This window comes from Pyrgilauda ruficollis, unplaced genomic scaffold, assembly GCF_017590135.1.
Source record: "Pyrgilauda ruficollis isolate IOZ18807 unplaced genomic scaffold, ASM1759013v1 scaffold23, whole genome shotgun sequence".
Classification (NCBI taxonomy): Eukaryota; Metazoa; Chordata; class Aves; order Passeriformes; family Passeridae; genus Pyrgilauda; species Pyrgilauda ruficollis.
The window spans coordinates 13,409,545-13,434,455 of record NW_024522539.1 but is presented as its reverse complement, the minus strand read 5'-3'; the positions used below and the strand labels follow the sequence as shown (position 1 = coordinate 13,434,455).

The 24,911-nt window shown below is 43.2% G+C and overlaps 3 protein-coding genes across 6 annotated transcripts in view; 1 reads left to right on the top strand and 2 right to left on the bottom strand.

Annotated features, from left to right (window-relative positions):
• MYO1E (myosin IE) overlaps positions 1 to 18,384 on the top strand; it is a 76,312-nt gene extending 57,928 nt beyond the window's left edge. For 2 of the 4 annotated variants that reach the window (XM_041469347.1, XM_041469346.1), the window contains exons 18-28: positions 469 to 567; positions 4,298 to 4,442; positions 7,664 to 7,778; positions 8,457 to 8,626; positions 8,758 to 8,903; positions 9,374 to 9,520; positions 10,894 to 11,051; positions 11,490 to 11,582; positions 13,890 to 14,094; positions 16,374 to 16,543; positions 17,060 to 18,381. In XM_041469347.1, coding sequence (XP_041325281.1) covers positions 469 to 567; positions 4,298 to 4,442; positions 7,664 to 7,778; positions 8,457 to 8,626; positions 8,758 to 8,903; positions 9,374 to 9,520; positions 10,894 to 11,051; positions 11,490 to 11,582; positions 13,890 to 14,094; positions 16,374 to 16,543; positions 17,060 to 17,136 — 1,525 coding nt within the window. In that variant the 3' untranslated portion in view covers positions 17,137 to 18,381. Of the gene's footprint in view, positions 1 to 468; positions 568 to 4,297; positions 4,443 to 7,663; positions 7,779 to 8,456; positions 8,627 to 8,757; positions 8,904 to 9,373; positions 9,521 to 10,154; positions 10,858 to 10,893; positions 11,052 to 11,489; positions 11,583 to 13,889; positions 14,095 to 16,373; positions 16,544 to 17,059 lie in introns of those variants that run through there. The other 2 variants (XM_041469349.1, XM_041469348.1) reach the window with 2 other exon arrangements.
• Positions 18,385 to 19,578: 1,194 nt separating this feature from the next.
• Positions 19,579 to 24,770, bottom strand: CCNB2 (cyclin B2). The gene is made up of 9 exons (XM_041469364.1): positions 24,301 to 24,770; positions 23,309 to 23,437; positions 23,104 to 23,229; positions 22,541 to 22,711; positions 22,312 to 22,470; positions 21,774 to 22,010; positions 20,846 to 20,986; positions 20,176 to 20,286; positions 19,579 to 19,843 (listed from the first exon to the last, which is right to left on the bottom strand). The coding sequence occupies exons 1-9, from the start codon at positions 24,328 to 24,330 to the stop codon at positions 19,742 to 19,744; spliced, it is 1,206 nt and encodes a 401-aa protein (XP_041325298.1). The 5' UTR covers positions 24,331 to 24,770; the 3' UTR covers positions 19,579 to 19,741.
• The window catches only part of RNF111 (ring finger protein 111), a 46,521-nt gene continuing 44,918 nt past the window's right edge, over positions 23,309 to 24,911 (bottom strand). The window contains exon 16 of the transcript XR_005955302.1: positions 23,309 to 23,437. The gene's annotated coding sequence lies outside the window, so the exon portion shown is untranslated. The remainder of the gene's footprint in view (positions 23,438 to 24,911) is intronic.

Genomic DNA, 24,911 nt, shown 5'->3' with positions numbered 1-24,911 from the left:
GCCATCAGATTTGGTCTTTTCTCCATAATAACAAGGAAAGAAATGTTACTGTGTTGCTGTTTGAGCTATGTAAAGCATAGGAAAAACCTTGAGAAGAGAACACAAGACAATTTCCCAATCCCTTGGATACCAGCTGTGTAATTGTATCACTAATAGTTACTTGGCCTTTTACGGATTTTATTATTACCTAAGAAATGTATACACAAATTATTTTGGAGATGGGAAGTTAAACTAGGAAAAAATGCTAAGGTTAACTTGCTACATGTATTTCAGTGCTGTGGTTTACCTGCCTGGAATACCTTTCCTACCATGCAGTGTGCAGGGTAATGTGCAAAATTAGGTTCATTTACCTGTGCATGAATTTTAGCAATGAAGAGTTAAACATGATTCAGATGTTTAAGAATGCCTCAATCCACAAGTATGCTGAAATTAAATGGATTTTAAGCCTTGCATTGTTTTTGTCCCCAGGGTAAAACATCAAGTGGAATACTTGGGTCTGAAAGAAAATATTCGAGTCAGAAGAGCTGGCTACGCCTACAGACGGATTTTCAAGAAGTTTCTGCAGAGGTAGGTAACACTGTTTAGAAGAATTGCTATAAACAACAGCTGGGTTGTTTACATGATGAGGAGAGAACCAAAGGTTGCCAGTTTTGAAACCTTCCCCCATTTCCCACTTAGCCATTTCTTCACATGTGCCTTGCTCAGTGATCTCCTTTACACAGAGATGTCAAAGTGCTTTAAAGCCTGGCTTTGTGCTACTGAAAGTACTTCATCTTTTCTGTACCCTTGCCTAAGGCTTCAGTATTTGTAGTGCTATGAAAGGGGTCCTCAAAGTTACAAAGAGTTCAAGGAACCGAGGCAGTGCCTGAAATCTGAGTGTCCAGCTGCAAGCCTTGTCTAAAATGTTACTGCTCCAGCTCTCCCAACTCTCCCCACTGCAGGCAGAACGCAGGTGAAGAAGTCCACACCTGCCATTCAACCATTGCAGTGTAAAGAGTAACCTCAGCTTACACAGCTTGTTACCCCTCCACTGGTGTTCTGACAGCTGGGAATGGGCACAGCTCAAACCTCTGCAGCTGCTCACGGAATGAATGAAAGCAAGTCAGAGCTCTGGAAGATCAGTCCTGTTCTTGGTGTCTTAGGACCAGCTGTTACCATGATTAACTACCTCCACTGGCTAATGAAATCCTCTTAAATAGGAGCAGTTTCAAGATTTATACAACATTCAGCTTCTGTTCCTCAGAAACTGGAGACATGCAGCTAATAAGTGCCCGAACAGGCTTTATGTGATAAATCAGCTTTCGCTGGAAGTCGTTGCATTGCATTTGAGAGTGTCAAACAAAAACCCAGTCAGTTTTTGCAAGGAGTGTAGTACAGTTAATCAGCACAGTACAAAGCCATTAGTAATCCTTAATAGTAGTACCAAGAATATTCTAATAATATAGAATATTCTAATAATTCCAGACCTAAAATCCCTGAAAAGAAGGACTTCGTTTTCATGGAACAATTATAAATTCCTTTTTCTTTATGACTTTCAAGCCTAGATGTATAAACACGAACATGCTACAGGCTATGTTGCTTAACACAGACTGTTGCTGAGACAAATAACAGATTTATACTGTGTGTTAAATCTAGCCTGAACGCAGGCTGTGAGGGCTGGGCAGGCTCTGAGAGTTCTGCACAGAGGAAGGCTACGTGGTACTTCTGGATCCACAGGCAACTGAAACTCCTCTTACGGAATTCATCTTTTTGTTTCAGATGATTTAGCTTTGTTAAATTTGACATTTTGTTATGAGTAAAACTCTTCCTGCTCCCTTTCCGTTCACAGTTCCTAGCATCCAGAACAAGCTCTGTTCTGACCCCCAGAGTCAGTGTGAGTAAAATGGGGCTGAGGCATGGGATGGACAGGAAATGCATGCTCGTACACTTGTTTTCATTGGGCGTTCCTTGGCAGCTCCATGCAAGTGGAGATTGCTGGGCTGAATAGACTTTTATGTACAAAATTTACATTTGCATGCAAAAAGCCACAGTCACTGAAAAGGCCTGTGTGTTCCCAAGCATAACCAATCTGAAAGCTGAGCTCCCACTCCTGGTTCAGCCATCAGACCTAACTGCATCCTGGGAGTTTGTAATACCTATCTGGGGGCAGTCATGATCTTAAGTTGTTTCAGAAGCATGTTAAGAACACATTCAGTACTTGGGCTGAAATCATCTGCAAGATCAAATTACACAAGCTTAACAAACCTGGATTCATGGATAGTGACATGACTGGTTTCATGGGAAGCATGCACGAGGACACTGAAGTGCCATTGCTAAACAGCAGTGAACAGTCAGAGTTGTTACATTATCAAACTGTGAAATGCTTAAGTAGTGCATGTTATAGAATTATCTGTTTGTTCTGCCCTGTAGACTTGTCACAGCAGTAAAATGTATGAAGTTAATTTGATGAAAAAGGAGAATTTAAAATCTATTCTTACTTTGTACCCAAGAGCTCTACATATATTAAAAGGTCTTGAATCACATTTTTCCCTGTGCCCTCCTTTTCAGCTCAGGAGATGTAGGAGAGAATTCATAGCATGCTGAAATGTCATGTCATAGTCTCTTGTGTGGAAGGTAGCAGTGTCAAACACCTTTATTCACCCTCAGCTCCTTTACCTTTAGATGTGGTTAGACCCACCTACACAGCTGCACTGTTGGGAGTACATGATGAGCCTGCAAAAGAGGCTGGTAAATAAATGAGCTGGGAGTTACTTTAACTTACTTTACTCCCTTTGTTGGTTGCATCTATTTATCCCATAATACTGATAAATCACATAAATATGTAGTGCACACTTTGTCTAAACACACATTGTGTATAATACACTGCCATATTTAAGGTGGTGTAAGAGCTACTTCATTTCACTGTCCAGCAGAGTACCTGAGCATTTGTTAGCTGAGAGATTTGCACATGAGAACATCAGCGGTTTGAATCCTACTGAATGATTCAGAAGTTACTTTTCTCTCATGCACCTTCTATTCAGAGGTGTTTGGGTTTTGTGATACTTTTCTTTTTAACTGTTTGCTATTTCTGTTTGTGTGGTATTGTTACTTAAATTGCATGATACTGTTCCTGCTTCTTGGCTGCATAATATTTTAGATATGATGGTAACAGGTAATCAACATTCCTTTAATGTATTTTCCAACAATTCCTTGTCTGATTTTTTGAGAACATTTTATTAGGAGCTGCCTAAATCATCTTAAGAACTTGGGAATTACAACAAACCGACCTCCAGACCCGATCACTTTTTTCATGTGTTGAATAGTTTTACTAACAAGCCTGATTTAGTTTACATCACTTAAGTATGCCTAAGGCATTAAAAGGAAACTGTCAAGAGTAAAGAATATAAGATTTTGGGGAGAAATTTGTCTCAATATATTTAGTGGTTCTCCAGTCTTGTCAAAGGAGCCCGAACAGCTGCTGCCAGAGATGTTCCTTACCCCCAGACATGCTGGGGCAGCTAAAGCCCAGCAGTGCTCCTTTGGTGGGCAGTGGAACAAGGCAGCTTTGTAACTCCAGCCTGGCAGTTCCAAAAGCCCAAGTGAAGCCTGGAGAAGTGGGCAGTTTAAAAGGGGCTGCAACTTGGCATGACTTCATTCTCAAGGCTTACAGAGGACACCATGAGAGAGCAGGCTTCATGCTGCTTTCTGTCAAAGAAAGTTCGAGCACTTCCCTGCTCCTTCAGGGCCCTCTGTGGCATCAGTTCCCAGGGTGCCCTCAAGCACCAACATCACTGTGGCTTCCTTCTTGCACCAGAGGCCAAGCCAGAGGCTTCCTGGGGTAGAGCCAGCACTGGCTCCTTTCTAAATGCAGCCCAGCTGCTGAGCAGGTGGGTTAGGAGCTGGTCACTTGCTCAGAAACAGAAAAGACCTTTGTAAGAATAAGAGAAGGCTTGACTGAGAAATTGGACATATGCTTGGGAATCAGTTTAGAGTAGCAAGGATGTAGCTACTCAAATCTGCACCATAGGTCATTGTTGGTGAATAACCTCACCCTGGAATTAAGCAGATTCCAGCAGAATTTTCTGCAATGAACTGCTGCAGTTACCAGAAAGCAACTTAGCATCTGGAAGTGTTCTTCTCAATTGTTTGGTCTCACTAAACAAGAAACATCTTAGTACTGTGCGTCTTCACACACACCAAGCTCTGAGACCTGCTGCCATTGTCAAGCTCCCCCAGGGTAGTGCTGACCAAGAGTCAGTGGTGTTCTGCTGCTGCTGTTTGACCCCAGGTTTTAATCTCTTCTCATTGATGGTTTAAGGTATGCCATTCTGACCAAAGCAACCTGGCCCTCGTGGAAAGGAGAAGAGAAACAAGGAGTCCTCCACCTGCTTCAGTCAGTCAACATGGATCCTGACCAGTACCAGCTTGGGAAGTCCAAAGTCTTCATCAAAGCTCCAGAGTCTGTAAGTGTGCCAGAACACAATTCTTTAAATATGCAGCTGTTTGCTGAAATTGAAGTCCTGCCTGCTCAAGTTGAGCATGATACCTGCTGAGGTGAGGGAAGTGTAAAAATCTGAGACAAGCTGAGCACATCTATCACAGAGCCTGTGTAAAGGGCACACTACCTAAGGTCACTGCAGGGTTTTGGCACTTAATATAAAGAGAATTAGATGCATCAAGAAGAAGAAAAATAGGTTATGAAGATGCTTTGGTATCAAGAACATTGGTCCTCTCCTCATAACAAGAACTATTGATGAAGGTAGAATAATCCCAAGGGATGGTAAGGACAGTAATCAGTGTTCCAGAATGGCTGCAGCTTGAAATCCCAAAGAAAATACTAGGGAGGCATCACAAGGCTGGTTTTATCCTGTGGCTACTAAGTTGTGCAAAAACTGTTGGAAAAAAGTTTTCTTACTTTGCTCTTCAGGAAAATTGTTAAGGAAAATCTGTGCTCTGCTCACCCTCATGTATTCCTGGTGCATCAGAAGCAATGGGCCGTAGTTTGTGTAGCACATCTTGCAGCTGAGCATTGATTTCTTGGTGCTTTGACTGAAGTTACGTGCTAAAATAAAAGCTGAACACTACTATAGCTATCATTTGCTGTTCTAGGAACATATATTTTTTTCTGTAGAACAACAATAATTCAGGCAATGACACTGCTGTGTCCAATCACATGGGAAGATATTTGTTAATGGCAAAAAAAAGAATGTTTCTCCAAGGCATAATAGAAACAACAAAATTTCTGCCATAAAAAGGGTAAGCTATTGTTCAGGAACAATGGGATTTACATTCCTGCCTATGTCTGAGAGACATGTTTATACACCATAGCAGGTAGTGCTTCAGAGGTTGGTTCTTACAGTACTTTAGGTGGCATATTGGCAGAGCAGGAAACTGTTATGGGATCGATCCGACTTGGTCATGGCAACAACAGCCAGCCAGTTCTGAGGGAGTGTGAGCTTTACCTGCTTCCTCTGGAGCACAGCTGTGATTTCTTTCTGGAGATCATTGGGAGTTTTGTCTTGTGAAGTTGGTGTGATTTCCTGGTGTCTGTCTCTTGGCTACTTCTGTTTGGTAGCCAGCTGGCAAGTGCTGCCATGGGATTGATGGATCCAGTTCCCCTTCAGTCAGTGAATGATCTGTAACCCAGCATGATGTGCTGCTGGCCCTTTTGAGAGGATGACGTTGCTGCCCAGTGGAAGCATCTTCCCATCCCAATGCATTTTTGTGATGCTAAGTCCTGCTTGCATGGATATGTCATTTAATGGTGTGAGTTTTCACATGTAATTTAGTCTGTGAGTTTTTCTGAGGGGCAATTCTGCAGGTTAGGACAACATGAAGTTGACTGGAAATATTTTTGGGGTTGTGTTTTGATTTTAATTTAAATTAATGCTTTTAATTTCTGTATATGTTTTCTTTATTTTTTTTTTAATGCCATGAAATCTCTTTTTAAATAAGTACCAAAACTAGTCTTTTTTATTCTATGTTGAAAATATTTTTACAAACTAAATATTTTAAAGAGTGATTTATCTTTCATTAAGAAAGACAATCATCTCTCGTCTTATATTACTAAAGGATTGGCTAGGATTTTATTGCTTCTGAGAAAAATAATCTTTTAGATGGTAAAGGAAATTTTTTCTTTCTTCCACCAAAAAGAGCGCCTTTTGTGATTAAAGATGAAAAATACTTGATTTGCTTGAGAGCGTAAGGGGAGGCTTTATAATACATATTTTAGGAAAGGGTTTATGCAGTGTCTTTATTTCTGTAGGTTAAGAACTGTATTTTAGCTCAGTGATTTAGTTGAACTTCCTTAATGGTGACCTTCAGCTGCAGGTGATAGATTATTTTGCACTGAGATTTTGCAATTAACATTATTGTTAGAAAAATAAACGGTGAGTGTTCATGAGAGACAGCATCAATATTGTCACTGTAACCTGAATTGCATGGGGTTGGTCATGCCCCTGCTGCAGCTGAGGATGTTTTTGCATCAGGAGCTCTCGTGCCTGTGCTTGTGTTCAGGAAGAGATTTTAAAAAATTTTAAAATAAGTTTGCTGTTGATGGAGAATTGCCAGCTGTGAAATAAGGTTTTATGGGTGGTAGAAAGGCTTCATTATTTACATTTCTATCACACACCTGAATAAATAGCTCTGTACAGGAGCAAGTGGGGTTCTGTGGAAATGGTTTGCACCAGATTGAGTTTCCTTTTTCAGATCAATATGAACAACTGTTTTTCTAGATTTGCATGGTTTAGAGCAGCAAAATAAAAAAAAACCAAAAACCTGAAGCCCGGGTTTGCTTCTCCATTTACCCGTTTTGACTAATTTTATCTCTTGAAAGCTAGAAGAAAACTCCTGTGAATATTTAACACACAATGCAGGGAAATAATAAGCAACAGTCATGTCAGTGGACTGATTGAAAGCTGCAATTTAGCCAAATGCTTCTGCCCCTGATAGGATAGAAGTCCCATTTCACTGAAGTATGTAAAAGGCTGTAGTGAATATGCTGTATCCAACAATAATTATGAAGTTGTTCTAAGTGCATTAAATTTACATGTCTTTTAATAGGACCTGGGATTCTCAAAAAAGGGGATCCACCTTCCATTCTTGTTTTAATAAAACAGTATTTTCTCTTGATTTCTAATATTTTAGACCTGCAAATCTTACTGTGTCATTCTTGTGAATTATAAGATCATAGTTACAAGTCCTGCAGCCAGCTGACAACCTTTAGTGAGAAAGAACGGAGTCAGTGGACACAAGGGTATGAAATTCAGCCAGGGAAGAAAGTTGCTGGTGAATAGTTATGTTACACGTTGCACAGATCCCCACAGACATGGTAACATTCTGACAAGAGAAGTAGGAATTTGGGAGAATGTGTGGATGGAGGCTGAAGAAATGGCCAGTGGAAAACTTCGTGTTGCACCAGTAGAATATTTCAGGGAGAATCCATATTCTTCTTTCATCATGGGGTGTGGCACTTTATGGGCAGACTGGTAAGAGCCACAGCCACCCAAGCATCAGAGATTTCTTCCAGAAATGCTGCCTTAACATTCCAATCTCAGATCCCACAGTTGTGGAAGAGGAGCCAGCTTGGATCTGGAGTGAAATGCACTGGAGAGTTGTCCAAAGTAAAATTTTCTTGAACTTTGCATGTAAAATGTCTGCCCCACCCCACTGTGTCTTTGTACAGCTGTTTCTGTTAGAAGAGATGAGAGAGAGGAAGTATGATGGGTACGCCAGGGCCATCCAGAAGGCCTGGAGGAAGTACGCGGCCAGGAAGAAATACGTGCAGATGAGAGAAGAAGGTAGGTGAGAATTTCTGATCAGGGACTGCACACACACAGTTCCAGGAGCAGGAGGAGGGGCACAGAGGGGGAGGAGATCCCTCTCTGTAGTAAAAGTTGCATTGCAGGTAACTGTTTTGGAATGATTGCACTTCGTTGGACCCCTGCAGTACCACTGATGAGGTTGACTGTTCTGCATGCTTGGACTGCCCAGTGTTTTGCTCTGAAATCAAAGCCAGGCTGAGTAGGACAGACAGCAGAGATGCTTCAGGGGAGGCAAAAAAAGAAAACTTCCCACAGTTACGCATGATGTGAATAATCTGCAGGTGATAAGATCAATCCATGGACTCTCCTGGGACTTAGTTGTGTGTGACCTGGGCTGTGTGAATGGACACGCTGGATTTGGAAGGGTTAAGCTTTAATTTTTAGCACTGTGAGAAATGTCTTAGTTCCAAAAGTGCTCCTAATTAACCAGAACTACTGAGCTTGCCATCAGTGTATTTCATTGGGAATGGATTTAATGATCACATGTATCCTTACCTAAAGAACTAGTAGCAGTGCTTCACTGTTTTTCCATATTAGAAACAATGTGGTTCTCGCTTCCCAAGAAATTCTGTCTGAAACAGTTGGCTCTTTGAGAGCACGAGTTTAGGAAACTTGGTAGATGCTATTAATCAATGTTTATGTTTTGTGTTTAAGCATCAGATCTGTTGCTGAGCAAGAAGGAGAGAAGACGGAACAGCATTAACAGGAATTTTGTGGGAGATTACATCGGCATGGAGGAGCACCCCGAGCTCCGGCAGTTTGTGGGCAAGCGGGAGAAGATCGATTTTGCAGACACTGTAACTAAATATGACAGAAGGTTTAAGGTGGGTGGAACAGCAGCATCCCCTAAAGACGAGTTCTGCTGTGAGTCAGAGCTGTGTTCACCATCTCGTGCCAGGAGCTGCCCAGCTCAGGGTCACAGCACACAGCTGTGTATTGTCAATGTTTGTTGCAGAGCGTGAAGCGCGATCTCGTCCTCACTCCCAAGTGCATTTACCTGATCGGCCGTGAAAAGATAAAGCAGGGCCCAGAGAAGGGCCAGGTGAAGGAGGTCTTGAAGCGAAGGATGGAAGTGGAGAGAATTCTTTCTGTTTCTTTAAGGTCAGTACCTGCAATATATTTTTTCCATTAACAGAGCAGTTTGTGTAGGGCAGGGAAAATAAGTTGATTGATGAAGTGGGAATTGAAAACTTTCTTTTTGAATTTGGTTGCTTTTGGTTTCAGACTTGCCTCACTAACCTTCAAATTTCCAATTTTTCTCTAGTCAAAAAAACCTGCCATTATTTTAACTGCAATTTTAATAGCACATGTTTTTTGCTAACAGTAATTACTGTAAAGTGACTGAGTAGTATTCCTGCCTCTCAAAAGGCATTGTTTCAGCTATTCCATTATTAACTTCTGAAAAAAATCAAACCTGTTCTCAGAAAGCAAGGCTCTGTAATTAATGCTGCTTGGATTTTGTTATGTTTTTAAAAATTAACCATGAGTACTCTGCAAATGTCATTATAATGCTGGCTGTATTTGCTGATGACATTTTAAACTGGATGGTGTGTGCTCTGATTTCCTTGCAGCACCATGCAGGATGACATTTTCATTCTACATGAACAGGAATACGACAGTTTGCTCGAATCAGTCTTCAAAACAGAGTTTTTAAGCCTCTTATCGAAACGATACGAAGAGAAAACACAACAAAAACTACCTCTGAAATTTAGCAATACGTGAGTTATGGCTTTTTTCAATGGGCATTTAGGGATAAATGTTTTGTTCTTGCTGCCAAGGCAAATGATTGAGTGCACGTTGCACTTTATTTACCATACTAGGAGGTAGCACAGTGTAAAACCCTGTATGTGCAAGGATACCAGACTTTGTGCTTGGCTTGTCAGAGTAACAAGTTAGGATTTACCAGGGCCACTTGGCACTTCCCACTGTGTGTGTGCATGGAGAGCTGCCTTTGTTCTCCTGACCGTGGCAGCAGGGCAGGGCCACTGCACAGCCACTGCACAGCTGCTGCTGGCTCCTGGCAGGAGCAGGGAGCAGACATCTCAGTGAAGGGTTTGAAAGAATTCTGGGCACACAGTGTAGCAGTCTGAAATGCTGAAGTTTGTTGTGGGTGCTGGGGACTGCAGGGTGAAAGAATAATTCTAAGGAGGCCTCAGTTAAGTAAATTATATTAGGAACATTTTTTAGAAACAAGTGTGAAAACGTAGAGCTTGCCAGATGTGCACTTTGGCTCTGAGAACATCCTGGAAGCAGTCCCAGCAAACATGTGCTTTTGTTAATACTTCCACCCATTAAGGAGATCAGCAACAGCAGGCCTTGGATTTGTGTGTTTATTTTCTTGCCTTCAAAAAGGTGGAGGAATTACAAAAAGCAACAGAGATCACTAATTTTGTTTGGAAAGGGTGTAGAAGGAGCACTGAAGTGAGGAACATAACTGTAGCATACACTCCTGTACACTGAGAATGCAACGCCAGTACCAGGAGTAAGTGTCATGTATTGCATTTCTGGGGTCCTGCCCAAAACCCTACCTGAGTACAGTTCAGAGCAGATGGATGGTGTGGAAATGCTGGGAAAGAGAGTGTGTGTGTGTGTGAGTGTGTGTTATGGGAAAGACTGCAGAGGGAAGGGGCTGAGGGGTGTCTGCAGAGCTGTTCCCTTGCAGCACAGCCTGCCCCGGGCAGTGCAGGGCAGAGCCAGGCACAGCTGCGGTGGGGCTGTGCCTGGCTGTGTGCAGGGAATGCTCACAAACAGCGGGGGCAGCGCAGAGGCACTGCTGCCTCAGGAATCGCACATCTCCTCCTTGGACCTTTGCACATTTTTGTTCAAAATTCACTCTCCAGGGCATCTTAAACTTCCTTTGAGAAGCTGTACCAGGAAGTTAAAACATCAGTTTAAAAGAACATTTTTTTAAAAAGCATGGAAGAAAGATTTAATTAGGTGGTTATGTCAGCTGAGTCATTCATGGAATGCAGATTCTCAGTCTAAGCTTTTAATTTTATATTTCTGAGTTACCTGCTGCCAAGCAATACTGCCTTGATTTGATGTAGCAGTTCTATTTTTTTTCATTTGTGTGTTCACATGCTTCTGTCAGACTTGAAGTGAAGCTGAAGAAGGAAAGCTGGGGGCCCTGGAGCAGTGCTGGCTCTCGACAGGTGCAGTTTATGCAAGGCCAAGGAGATGTAGCCATTCTCAAACCAAGTAATAAAGTGCTGCAGATCAGCATTGGACCAGGGCTACCAAAGAATTCCCGTAAGTCTGAATTTCCTCTAGAAATTAGGGGTTTATAAAATCAGAGAATGGTTGACTTTTTCTATCCATGCTTGACTCTAGCCTCATCATGTTCTGTATTAATTTCTCTGTAACACACAAAGATCCTAAGGATTACAGCAGAGTTCCTTTCTGCTCTACAGCTGTCAGTGTTCTGGACCTTGTTTACTGTATTTGCAAGAAGGCTTTGCTTTATATCTTGAGGGTGAGATGGATCACTAAAGGGAGACTATCCCAAAGTTACCCTTTTTGCACATAATGCTTTATCACAGCCTGGCCAACCCTGCAGAGTCAGATTCCTTATTCCTGAAGATCAGCTCTTTCTGATCCCTGAAGAGGGGGTCTGGCAGCCAGCCAGAATAATGTTACCTAAATAATGTTATTGTGAAGGGGTAACAAAATGTTGCTGGTTTCTTCTAGGTCCTACTAGACGGAACCTTAGCCAAGGCAGAGGATATTCCAGTAGGTCTCAAAATCAGACTTACCCTATGAGAGCTGCACCACCTCCTCCAGGTAAGTCCTCTTAGCTTGGGCTAAACAGAATTCCAGGTAAAGGGTCTTGGTTTTCTCCTGTCATCTGGCAATTTTTACCCATTAAAAAAATTATGGTAACAGTTTAAATTTCTCTTTAAAGACCCTGCCTGGAAAGCATATATTTGTAGGCATTTTATGAAGTGTCTTGCTGGATATTCTCCCAGAGCTGTGCTGCTTGGTGTGGATGGTGACTTGTTCAGACACTTGGTATAAGCCACTGAATCTAAACCTGCCCTTGTAGCCTTCTCCACTGTGAAGGGTACAAGCTCTGTGCTTATTAGGCCGTGGAGAATGCTTTGCAGTGAAACTGCTTTCAGGGCCAGCACAGCACAGAACGCAGTTTGTGTCTCATGGTCCTGTCAGACATGTTACAGCTCCTGTGTGCCCGAGTGCAGGGACACAGGACAGAGCTGTGCCCGTGAACAGCGTGGCTCTTTCTGCAGGGGACTGATGTCATTAGGGTGTTCCACTTCTGCCCTGGGCAGATATGATGAATTTTGCTTGTGAACTCACAGGGGAGAACAATATTCCATTGACCCAACATTTCCCAAGAGTTGTTTTTTTTTCTTACTTACACTCCCGGAGTACTTTCTTTTTAACAAAGAGTCCTCTTTCAGTCAGCTGCTGTTTTTTGAGAAGCACAATGCTAATGGTGGAAGTTAGGGGTGTGACCAAATTAAATAGACAATTCCAAATCCTCCCAGTTGTATGAGTCAAACTAGCAACTGTGTGATCTGCCAGATCAGTAGTGAAGTGGGAAATTACTGTAAGAGCTGACCTGTCAGCAAACAGAGATAGTGAGTATTTGTGCAGCATCATTTAAAGCAAGGACAGTCTGGTTTATATTTTCCAAAACTGTTTCAGCAGTTTTATAGCTAGGAGAATTCTTACTGCTGAAGTTAAGTGCTGTGATGACCCTCAGGCATTGGGCTGTCACATTTAAAAGGTGAGTAGAAGGCTTTCCTGCAAACCTCTCTGTAGGTTACAGTAACATGGCTTTGGTTGTTTTTTGAATGTTTAACTCTCTTGGAAAATAGCCACCCATAGCTGGAAAAACAAAATTGCAGACAGGTGTTACAAAAGAGTTCCAGTTAAATGCTCAGACTTTCAAGGAGTTTAAAGCCATGTCATGATTTGGGCAAATTCCTCCTTGAAAGTCCCAAGCAATTATCTGGGTTCTGCTATTTTCACATCTTGTTTTGAAATCAGTGGGGCAGTAGCTGAACAGTGTTCTGTACAGGTTCAGAGTAACCCAAACGTTTATTAAGATCACCATTATGTGTGTGCCATCCTGGCTTGGATTGCACAGTGGGATTTATGCAGGAGTTTCTGACCCCCAGGTTCTGCCACATTACCCAGAGAACATCAGAAGCAAAGAGCAGCTGTTACAGGCAGTAGGGTTTCCCTGTAAAGGTGCTGTGATTATGAATTCTCCTCTTTGCACAACTGTTCTTTCTGCTAATGTTTAGCAGGCATAATCACAACGGCAGAGAAGAGGCTCACCCCTGTAAGTGAGGAAACTGATTTTTAATAGAAGCATAGCTCCTGTTTTGTCCATAGGAGTTTTAGGAATGTAAAGCATCCAGACTTGGGCTGTTTAGGCCCTGGTACTGCAAGTAACTCAGACATGGGTGGGTTTGCTTTAAATTTAAGTTAGAGGCATAATTATGTATTTAAAGGCATATACCCATGTCATTCCTAGAAAATTTAAACTCCTTTTCAACTACGAAAATAGCATCAAGGCATTTTTTAAAAACAAAACAACAAAAAAGCCGAAGCACCCCCCATCTGCATGCTTGTTAAAATAGACAAATATTTATAGCAACTTTTAAAAACAGTCAAATCCCTTGAGTATGTGGTAGACTGGAGTTTGAACTTCAGAAGGAAAAGAAATCTGGATATGGATTAGCTATGGATATAATAATTATGATTATTATGGGTAGCTTTGGATTAACCCTCATCTGGATAAAATACTGTGCAGTGTTTTAGAGAGGAGTTGGTGGTACCGTGTTAGCTGAACTGGAACTCAGCTGAGAGCTCACCCTTGTGCTTGCATGGAACACCCAGGGCACAAGGCTTACACCTGAGCATAAGTCCATGAAGATGGCAACCCAAGAGAGATTGTCAGCAGACCACAAACTGGGTATAAATCAGCATTTCAACGTGATTTTGTGTTTGGGTTCCATGATAGGTGGGGCTCTCTGATAGCTGAGTCTGAGCCATCAAAGGTTACCTTTAGTTAGCTGGAGTTTGGACTGCAGGCACTCACTCTTTATTTACTTCTAGGTCAGCAGCAGAATGGAGTAATAAATCCCCCCCAGGCTGCAGCCCATCCCCAGATCCCAGGAAATCAGTGGGCCAATCAGAAGAACCTGTACACAAACATGACACGACCAGCTTTACCACGGCAAATGTCAGGAGGATCAGGCAAGATTTCACAGCAACCACAAAGCTTGGATTTCTTGAAAGTACCTGACCAAGGAGCAGCTGGGTAAGATTTTACATTAAATCTGATAAAAAGATGTCCTTTTTGCAAATATTTTTACACACTCAAACTGTTCATGACTGATACACTCTGTGCATCAATCACCAGGTTGTACTCAAAGGTTATCATCCATTCCATCAGATTCCAACACATACTCCATCCCAGACCCCTAGGAATAAAGGTGAAGCAGTTCTGGTTTAATATCTTAAATGTGAATGTTGAAGGCCTTAAAAAATGTTAAGGTTTTTCAGTGACTCCACAGTTCTACTTTAACTCAGCCCTTACTCCACTCACTTGTAGAATATTAGTGGAGCTTTACTGTAGTGGGAATCTTAAGTGTCACTTAATTGTCAAAGACTGCTGCCTATTCAGCAGTTCTAGGAAAAAAAGGACAGTTATCAAATAGTAACATAAATGTGCACAATTAATAGATGTTGAGCATTGGAAGTGCACCCAAGGGGGGTTCCCAAGGAGGAGCTTTCCAGTTCCTAAACAGGAAGCCCTCAAGCAGGGTTAGGCATGTACAGAGGTCTTTGCAGTTGTACTAAATGCAGTCATTTTACCCCACTGTGCCAAGTGTCAGCCATAAGATATTTCAGGCATATTTAGAGCATTTTTCTGGTTAAGATTAATCTTCAAATCAGAAAGCAATCAGAAAGAAGTAGCCACTGCTACTTATTTTATCACTTTCCAACTCATCAGCACATGCTAACAGGCACATGTCCATCTTGTAATAACTTCCAAGGCTGTTAGTGGTGAAATGTTCTTGTCATGTCAGCTTCTTCCTAAACTCTTTTACTAATATTAGACTTTACTTGGTCTTGAGACTACAGTTCATGTAACAACAAAAACACATAAGCCATAGGATAAAACCAAACCCAAACATGCCAGCTGTTCTGCAGCAGTACCAAACCTAAGTACTCTTAGGAAAGTGCCAAGGCTGTCTTCTTGAGCATTATAAGCTCCTTTATTAATACACTGAAAAGAAACAACATGACTCTATTCAGCAGTGGATTTCAGACACATTTCTGTGCCTGTTCCTTTGCAAAAGGAAGCTGTGAGCTAGAAGAGGTGTCACTTTAGTATTTCAAAACCATAGCAATATGTAAGTAGATACAATTTTTAAGGAGTAGACTTGGGTTATTTTTAGCAAAGCTGCCAAGAAGGATACAGTGATATTAACAATCCAGTACAAGACCAAGATTAAAATCAGCAGGCTCCCCCCAGCAGCAAAACACCTCATTTAAGATACTGTAGTTCTACCACAGCTGCACAAGAGCTGTTTTCCATTACTTGTGCCGAATTCCTTCATTTCTGTACATAGGTCTAGGTTTCACAGTGTTTTCTATCCTGAACAAAGGCTGTAAGTAGATGCTGAAGAACAGGAGAAAAATCTCTTCCCTCATACATACATTGAGAAATGAAACGCTGTTATAATCCATACTTCTAATCTTATTTTCTGGTGCAGTTCACTACGAAGTTAAGAGGTTTATTGACAAAATTAAGCCTAGGACTTCACGTAACTGTAACCCTGTCCTGCAGAAGCCGTGTTACATTATCATGGCATTACATGACACGTTCATTCTCCTCCACATCATTCCATTTGTAGTCATCCAGCACATATATTAGTAATTTTAAACTGACATACTGAGTCTAATACCTGTTCTCTCTTCCAGCCTTTATTAGCTGATGAGCTGGCAAAACGCATTTCTTCCCTCTTTTCCCTTCCTAATCTTTGGAGTGCTCACAGCTGTGACAGTTTGTGCAGCATCTCCCCTGCTGCTTCAGAGTTGGCTATAACAGAACAAGTCCATAGATGGCCCTGGAATCTGAGGGAACTTAAAAGAGATGCGAGTCTCTGTTACAGCTTAGTCACAAGAATGGTAAAGTAGCAAGCCTGTGAGCTAGAACTCTTGTTTTTGGTACTGAAAACTGAATCACTGGTAACACTGGGGCAAGGGGAGAGACACAGCCTAAGCTGTGTAGATACCGAGATATGCATGAACCGCATGTACACATTTGCTTCCATTTCAGCCTGGGCACTAAATGTCTTCTAAGCATTTCAGCTGCCGTTGGGAAGTACTTACTCGTCCATTTCCATGGGAAAGAAATGGCAACTCTGTCCCTTTCACAGGGAAGTCTCACACTGCTATTTTAAATTGTTGTGACATTCAAGAAAATCTGTGTTCCCTTTTTCTGTGCCATTCTGTGAAATGAATTCACTGGGAGGGGTTTGCTAGCGCTGCGGTTCGAGGCGCAGGCCCCAAAGCCCTTGGTGTCCGCAGGGCCCGCAGGCAGAGCTCGAGCCGCCCGCCGCCGGCCGGGGGAAGGCCCAAGCCGCAGCCCAAGCCCAAGCCGCAGGTGCCGCAGTGCCGGGCGCTCTACGCCTACGACGCGCAGGACACGGACGAGCTCAGCTTCAACGCCAACGACGTCATCGACATCATCAAGGAAGGTACGGCCGGACCGGGCTCCACTGCAGCACAGGGCTGTGCTCCATTGGCACAAGGAGTTAGGGCAGGACTTGCTGAGCTGCCCCATTTCATCTTCTCTTGATGGGCTTGCAGATTTCCATAATGGCTCAGGGGGCAGAGAAGCCTCCACCCCAGTCCAACCCCTTCACTCAAGTGGATGTCAGGGACAGACCAAGGACCTGTCACTGGGTACTGCAGAGCTGTACACTTAGTGAGACATGCTGTCATTCTGCCACTGGCTCTAGAGGAAAATTAGCCTAAGTCACAGCTGTAGCACAAGAACCAAAATGTAATTAACCAGTTCCAACTGTGGGTCTCCAAAGCACCCTCCTCAAGGCAAAATGACTTGGCCAAAAGATGAGCACACTCCAAAAATCCTGTCCCCTCATTCCTTCCCAGAAAGGCTCTCACTGAGCAGGCGCAGCTTTGCAAGGTTACACCAAGTACACAGAAACGCTTCCAGAGCCTCACTCCTCACCTTGCTGTCCTTGTTACAGATCCTTCTGGCTGGTGGACGGGAAGACTACGAGGGAAACAAGGTCTGTTTCCCAACAATTACGTCACCAAGATTTAAAAGACTGTCAGAGAAAAATTGGCGTGGAGGTACCAGTGGTTGAAGATGTTTTCCCCTGCCTTCAGGACACTGTTCTTCCAAGGTCTGCCTTCTCGGCACTGTTTTCACCAGTAAATTGTGTATGAGCAGGAAGAGTTTCCCACAGTACAGACTTTGATTTTTGTCTCAGCACCATACAGCAATGAACTGACCAATTATTTATTATATTTAAAACCTGGTTTAAACACCTGCTAAGTGAAGAATGCTCAAACTACCATTTTCCTGAAACAGGTGATTTACAGTCTGGAACCAGGAACTTCAAAAGGGGTGTATTTATTAAGTGCCTTCAGCTCAGTATCAGTAACCTTTTTAATTATCTACTGAAGATAATGTTGAATGCACATTTCCTCTAATGCAGATCATTCTGGGGAACATGTTAATAAGTATGCTGCTACATGTCAAAAAGATTTAGGCTCATTTGGGATATTGCCATCTGAAAAACTACTGTGATGGTCTATTTAAGTAATTCTGTACAGAGATGTAATGGAACTGGATTGTGTTTGCAGGTGTGTTTAGGGACTCCAACAGGCACTGTAAGACTTCAAAACAGAAAACCACAGAGTACTGTATGCTAAACAATGTTGCCTTCTTCAAGATTTATATTATAATATGGCTGGCCCATGTTGGATTTATGTTTAATACTCTACCTGTTATAGAAAGTGTCTTTATGCAGAGCTGTACATTTATAGAAATAGTTATATACTGTATATAAAAACTGGTTATGATAGAAACATGTATAAATGTATAATGCAGTAGTCCACTGTTCTTACGAGGTAGTACTGCTAGAATTTTTATGCCAGGTACTTACAGATATGCACTACTCCTTCTCCTTTTAAATAGCACAAGCACAGGTGTTACTGCCCAAGTCTGACTGCCTCCCCCAGAGTGGCTGTTGCTTGCCCTGCAGTTCTGAGAATTCCTGCTTTGCCTTTTGAACCTCCATAAAATAAAACACAGGATGATCAACAAGGTTTGTTCTCTGAGAAGTTTGTTCTCACATATACAAAGAGATCCCTTGACAACAATGGCTTCAGGATTTTACTGCACTGACTTCTAAAGAAAGAATCCCTTTCTTCAAACCAAATTATTTTCCCTATGCCCAGCTGAAGTGCCATGCATTTCATGCTCTCATGTTAAGAGCAGTTAAAAGTCCTGCTTATGCCGGTATTGAAAGTTGCAAAAGCTTTAAGATACAGCTAAAAATCTTAAATCCCTCCCTCCTAAACCACTGCCTAACTTAGGTACACAAACTCCATCTTCTATAGCAGCTGTTTCTGGGAGCCAGAAATGAGGACCTCACTCCAAGGGAGGAATAATATCCACACAAAGAATGAGGCACATTTTTCAGAAGATGGTTTGCAGCAAGTGCTAGGCTTACTTATGCCAGGGGAGAGAAGAACCACCTGCTTGAGGAGAGAAAACGCAGCATATTCAACATCTTGCCCACAGGGAGCACTGAGAGGTGTAGGGCAGTTCTGTAGCATCGGGATCTTGCCTTCTACATCAGAGCCAGGCACACTCATGAAGAGATGCTGAGCAATCACAGAATAGCTAGGCATGGAAGGGAGTTCAGTACAACCTGGGGACTATCAAAAATCTGGGGATTATTTTAACATTACTTATACAAGATTAATTTAAGAAAGAGACATACATGATGAGGTATTGGGGCAGAAAAGTTGCATTACTTACATGCTTGTATTCCCTGAGCATACAGATACCGACAGATTAAAACCACAGACAAAAGCATGCAAAGTGTCAAGGAAGTGACAAGAACTGCCTTGTGCTGTGTTTGACTCTATAATCCCAGGTACAGAGATTTATTGGAGAAGCAGGGGGGGAAAAGATGTGGGCAAGCAAACAGGTAATGAAAAACCTAAGGGGGTCCTTTTCAGGAAGTGGAGATGGTTTCAAGAGCTGAGCTGCTTTCAAAAGGTTTCACGGCCACAGTTCCACATCTGTATTCCCTGCACAGTTAGCATTACAGACAACTTCCAGTTTTTCTACCTTAGCTCCCTGTGTTAAGCACACAGAGAAACACAAAGATTTACAAGGTTAAAGATAGCCTACATCTTTCCCCAAACATGGAGATGGCTAACTACAAAAAAAAGAAATAAATTCCAGTATACTTTCTTGAAACAAGGCACTGAAATAAAGTACATATTTAGTGTTCTTTAAGGTACAACAAAAAAAACCTGTCTGCCTCCTCTATCTTAAGAGTGAAATTAAGTTAATAAATATAATGCAATATATAAAGCTTGGAGATTCTCTCTGGAAACAACCACAGAGAATAATCAAGCCCATTTAACTTTAGCAACTTGTAACAATCACCTATTTAGTCAAATGTCCCACTTGGACATTAGATTGCAGATACGTAGGTTGTACCTTAAAGAGTCACACTCAATATTTAAAAGAAAGGAGTTTTATTTTTAGATAGAAAGCTGTATTACAAAGCAAATTTAAAATGTCACCTTCTGTGTGAGTCGGAACTGTCTGTGGGAGCTGGAATGCTATGTACAAAAGCAGTGGACAAAGTGCACACCCCATCAGGCCCTGCCTGCCCAGGGCTTCACAGCAGTGATGCAGCCAGATCCTTGATGATCTCACTGTTCAGCTGAGGGATGGTGCTGATGGTCAGTAGTTTGCTGCTGGCATACTTGTTCTTGATAGCCTGCAGAGTAGAGAACAGAGATACAGAAGTTTCATGCATACACCAATGATGCTCAGGCAGGTAATTTTGGGTCAGTTTACCTGCCTGCTTGAAAAACAAGCAAACAAACAAGGCTGGCACTGAACCAGTTAGCAAAGTAACGAGAGCACAATTCATCTAAAAGGTTTTGCTGTTGACATTAATGCAACAGCCTCTTATAGGCTTGTCAGAACAGCTTATGCTTTAAGATAACATAAGTATTTACCTTAGCTTTGCTACATATTGTAGCTCCTTTTTTAAAACATTAAATAAATTATTTATTTATTAAAATAAACTTCAGTAGTTATACTTACATTGTATTTTGTTAACTTCTCATTTATTTTGACTACATTCTTGGCCATATGTTTCATGGTCATCACAAGACTGTCTTCTGCATAGCCAGTGTAGTACTGCTGCTTTGTACCCTGCAGCAGAATGAGAACAAACTTGAGATTTGTGAAGGGGGAATTGCTGCTAGAGGCACAATCACTTCAGGCAGCAAACACCCCGAGCTTCACTGCTAAGCCTGAAGTGCTGGGAAGTGTAGCTGTCAGTTTAAATGACAGATCCAGAGTAACCTGATGTGCAGAAGTCCGGACACATCAATTTCAAAGACCATGCTTTTAGACTGAACAGAGGATAAAAAAGCAACTACCAGCTGAATTACAACTCACTACTCATGGTCCACAACTTCATTATGCTACACGTACTGCAAGAATTAGGAAAATCTACTTTTACTTACAGTGTAGCCTTCAATAACTCAGTGCTTTCATGAGAAAAATCCTTCTTACCCCAGTATTCACACAGGAAAGGATTGTGAGCTTTTACTGGTACATTCCTTTTTCTACCTGCCACTATGCATCAGGCTGTCCAACCATCATTCCAGCACCAGCACTGTCACCAACTAAACACAATTTTTAAAGTACTTTTTTATTGGCTGGATTCCACTGAGTGAAGAACAACCAGTTTGATTAAAATGCTCACCCATTTGTTATGCCCCAGAATCTTCTGAGACAGGCACAGTGCAGCAGCTGCGATCTCTGAGGGCCGGTGGTGAACCATGTCATAGTCTATCAGTGTCAGCTCCATCAGGTACTTTGCTAGAGTGTGTTGCTTAGCATCAGCCTAGCAGATTGAGAGCTTGTTAATCCACAGTTTCACTTCACTTTAGCATTATCACTCATTATTGTGTTCAAGAATAAAAAATAGCAAAATCTTTACTGCAAGTTTAGGGACCATCCTTTCTAACAGACATTCCTCTCAAAAATCAATCAGCCATCTGGAATTTAGACACAAAGTCAAGTGATAGATTTTAACTGAAGTCTGCAGTATCAGGTACTGCTGTGCCCAACTAGGGACACTAATGCTCCCTCTGTAATGCAAACTACAGGAGGGGAGGTGTAAAATTACTTCAGGAGAAACTTGACTGAGTTACCCAGTGGTCTGCTGAGGCAACTGAAGCCCACCTCAAGTGTAGACAAGTCACTTGAATGTAATTACTGAGGTGGAGAAAGAAACGGCTGTGTCACAGAGAAAGCTTATCTTTTGATTCCTAAATAACACAATTTTTACAACCAGAAGTTACAAAGAAGTTACAACACTGCTAGTGTTTTACTGATCAGTACCCTGATCACCAGGATTAAAAAGATTAAAAGCAAGGCTTCTTAGTTTAACAGTAAAATTACTGCCACTAAGGCTGAACACGGGCATCAGTAAGTAGAAATGTCAAATACTGCTGGCTGCCACAGTGACATTGTCGTGTTACACCACACGGTGGAGTTTCAGAGCTGAGCATTTCTTCATCCAGCATTTAAGCTGGAGGAGGTAAGGTCACATGATAAAAACACCAGAAGCAATCCTTACAGGCTTGAGCAATACAGGGAAGTGCTAGACATTGAGGACAAGTACCCACCTCTCCAGCTTTTGATGCTCTTCTTAAGAAGTGAATTGGAAGAGGTCGCCCCAGGTCAAAGTTTAATTCTTTAAGAATAATTATTTCCATTTCTCTAATTTCATTACTGGTGTAGGCATTGTCAGTAATGTAAACAAAGTCTGCTACATCAGGAGACAATATCTCTTCATATTTTGAAGCTACAAGCAGCGCTGTTACGCCCACCAGCTGAAGCTTCTTGCGAGGTACTGGATGACTCTGCAACACAGACATTAAAAATGCAGGCCCTGAAGTTATAAATTCTAGATAATCAGATTCCTATTTATCAGTTTAGAATACCAGCATGACAATGTTCATTCCTATAAATGAGGTTTTCACTCTAGTCAAAGGTGTCTGTATTGTAACAGGCTCAAAGAAGGCAGCAGCCTCACTGTAACAGCTCTCACACACAGAGCAGATTTTGTCGATCGTTAAATTTCTAAAGAAAAGGTAAATCCTGAACTCCTTTACAAACACAGCAACTGAGTAATTACTGAGCACGACCTGAAGGAGCTCTCACCTGCAAGAAGCGATCTATGATGGCCACACACATGTAGAGTGTCTCCTGCAGAAGGCGGAACCTCGAGTGCACCTGGACGAGCCAGTCCACCAGGATCGCACGCATGCGCCCGTTGATCGTCCTCCCGTCCAGGTAGTGCGGGCGGACAGACTGCTGCAGCTGTGGGGAGAGCGGGGTGAGCAGCCAGGCAACCCCCCCGAGGCACCAGGGCAGCCCTGGGGCACCCTACCTCGAGCTCCCTCAGGTACAGGTAGATGTCTTTGACGTAGTCACTACACAGCTGGGGGTTCTCCCAGTCCTCTGCGTCGATGTCTTCTACGTTGTTGAGCAACACATCAGAGAAGGCTTGGCACAAATCCTCCTCTTGCATTGATACATCCATAGGCACAGGAGACAGAACCTAAGGAACAGATCATATCTGTTAACATGGATCTACCGTTTTAAGTTTCACTGTGTCCATGTTTCTCCTGTCACTAATGCAACTTCTTCAGATGGAAGCTTGGGCTCCAGCGCAGCAAGCTTTCACTGACATACCACAAACACAGAACCCCAAGATCGTCCAGTAATGGCCAGCTAAAGCAGAAACTTCATCCAGTCCTCCAGCAGCTCATTCTGCCACTTGAACATTATGCATTATGCTTTAAATACAACACGCATTAAAACAAAACCTCAGTACAGGGGCTTTGCTTTTTCAGCAGAGGAATGAGATACAGCCACAGATAAATTATTGTGAAGGTAGAGCTCAAAGTTGCAAAAGAAATTAAAAATCAGAACAGTATCATCAGTTCCTACCTTTGGAACACCAGTTTCTTTGTTTGCTTGATTTACAGCAGCTGGAGCTTTAGGCAGTACAATTCCATTTGTCATCTTGCTAGGTCCTTTCACAGGCTTTATGGATGCTTTGGGGCATTCTGTTTTCTGTAGTGAAAACACTTATTATTAGTACAGAGCAGCAATCCAACTTCTCCCTGTATAGAGATTTCAAATGTTCCTTTACCTTAGATATGTGTGTTCCTCTTGTTGTAACTTTATTTCCTATTTCTTCTAAAGCAGCCCTTTTGCCAGTCACATGAGTTTTCGCTTTGCTTCTAAGGTCGGACACAGCATTCTCCATCCCTCTAGTGATCTAAAATGATAAAATTGCAAAAGTTTAAGATCCAGAGACCAATAACTTCCAATGTCTGACACCCTTATAGACTTACCTACTATGCATTACTCAGCTAGCTTTTACTCCCTAGCCAGTCACATCTATTCAGAGGAAGAAGTCTTTAGGTTCAGAGCACTGTACCTCTGAAGGGCGTTGTAAAAGTAGGCAATGCACCCTACCTCATGCTTTAGCTTTTTACGGTCAGAGCGCTCACCTGCTGTTTAACGCCATCGCACTTACACTTGGTAACTCCAGCAGCGCCCCCCAGAGGATGCATAAAGCAAATTCCTTGTTACATACATACCATGTTAATTAAAGAGCTATGCTACACGCACACAAACTAATATTCTTTGTTACGCACACCAATTAAACCACCAGGCTTCAGTTTTTTCGTTGAGTTCACTTTCAACCATTAGACAACCACCACAGAAGAGAGGCTCCAGTAGTCCCTGCGTACCCCTCCCCCTGAGGCAGTTTTGTTTTTCCCACTCCCACGTTCCCCGCTGTTCCGCGGGGGAGGCGCGGGCGGCCAAGGCCAGGCCGGGGCGGGAGCAGCGCCCGCGCTGCACAGAACGGGGCCCCCTCCTCCCACGGCTGGGCCACAGCTCGGCCCGGCTGCCGCCCCACCCGCCCAAGTACGGGGGGCCCGGCCGGCCTGAGAGCCGAGAGCCGCCCCCCAACCCCCGCCCGGCCCGCCCGCGGCCCCCGCGCCGCCTGAGGGCAAACACCGGCGGGCCCCTCGCCCCCGGCGGGCCCTCTCTCGCCCGATCCCCCTCCACTCCCCGCCCCGGCTGCTCTTCTATCGCCCCCCCGGCCCGCCCGCCACCCGTGGCGGTACTCACAGGGGCACGGCGCGTCACCGGCAGCGCCATGGGCACGGACACAAGGGGGCCGCTGCCGCCGCTCCGCACTGACCCGCTCCGCTCTCCAGCCAAACCGACAGCCGCGGCCGCACGCTGCCGCGGCCCCCTTTAAACCCTATCCTGCTCTACTATTGGACAACTTCGTACGATGCACCCGTTCGATTGGTCCGTCTGCTCAGGCCCCGCCCCAGCAGGAAACGGCTGCAGCCGCTTCCGGTGGCGGGGGGCGCAGCGGCTCCCGCAGGGCGGGGCCGAGCTGCGCGAGCGGCTGCGGCTCCGCGCCCGCCGAACGCCGCGCAGCCCGGCAGGCTGAACAACGAGCCCCGAGGCTGGGAACTCCGACACTACCGCAATTGTCTAAACCGACAGAAAAGTTTACTTGCAGTTCTTCTCCAGTCTCTTAAAATTAGCACCGAATTCAAGGTTCCAGATAATTACCCTGCTAAATGGAGTTAACTCAGCTAAATGCCGATCCTTCTCTAAGAGCTCTTTCTTAGGCAGTACCTGCAGTAATACATGCAAACAAAAATGTTTATAGATCAAGACTTAAAGAGCAAGACAAGGGAAGGGGAAAAAAATTGCAAAGGAAA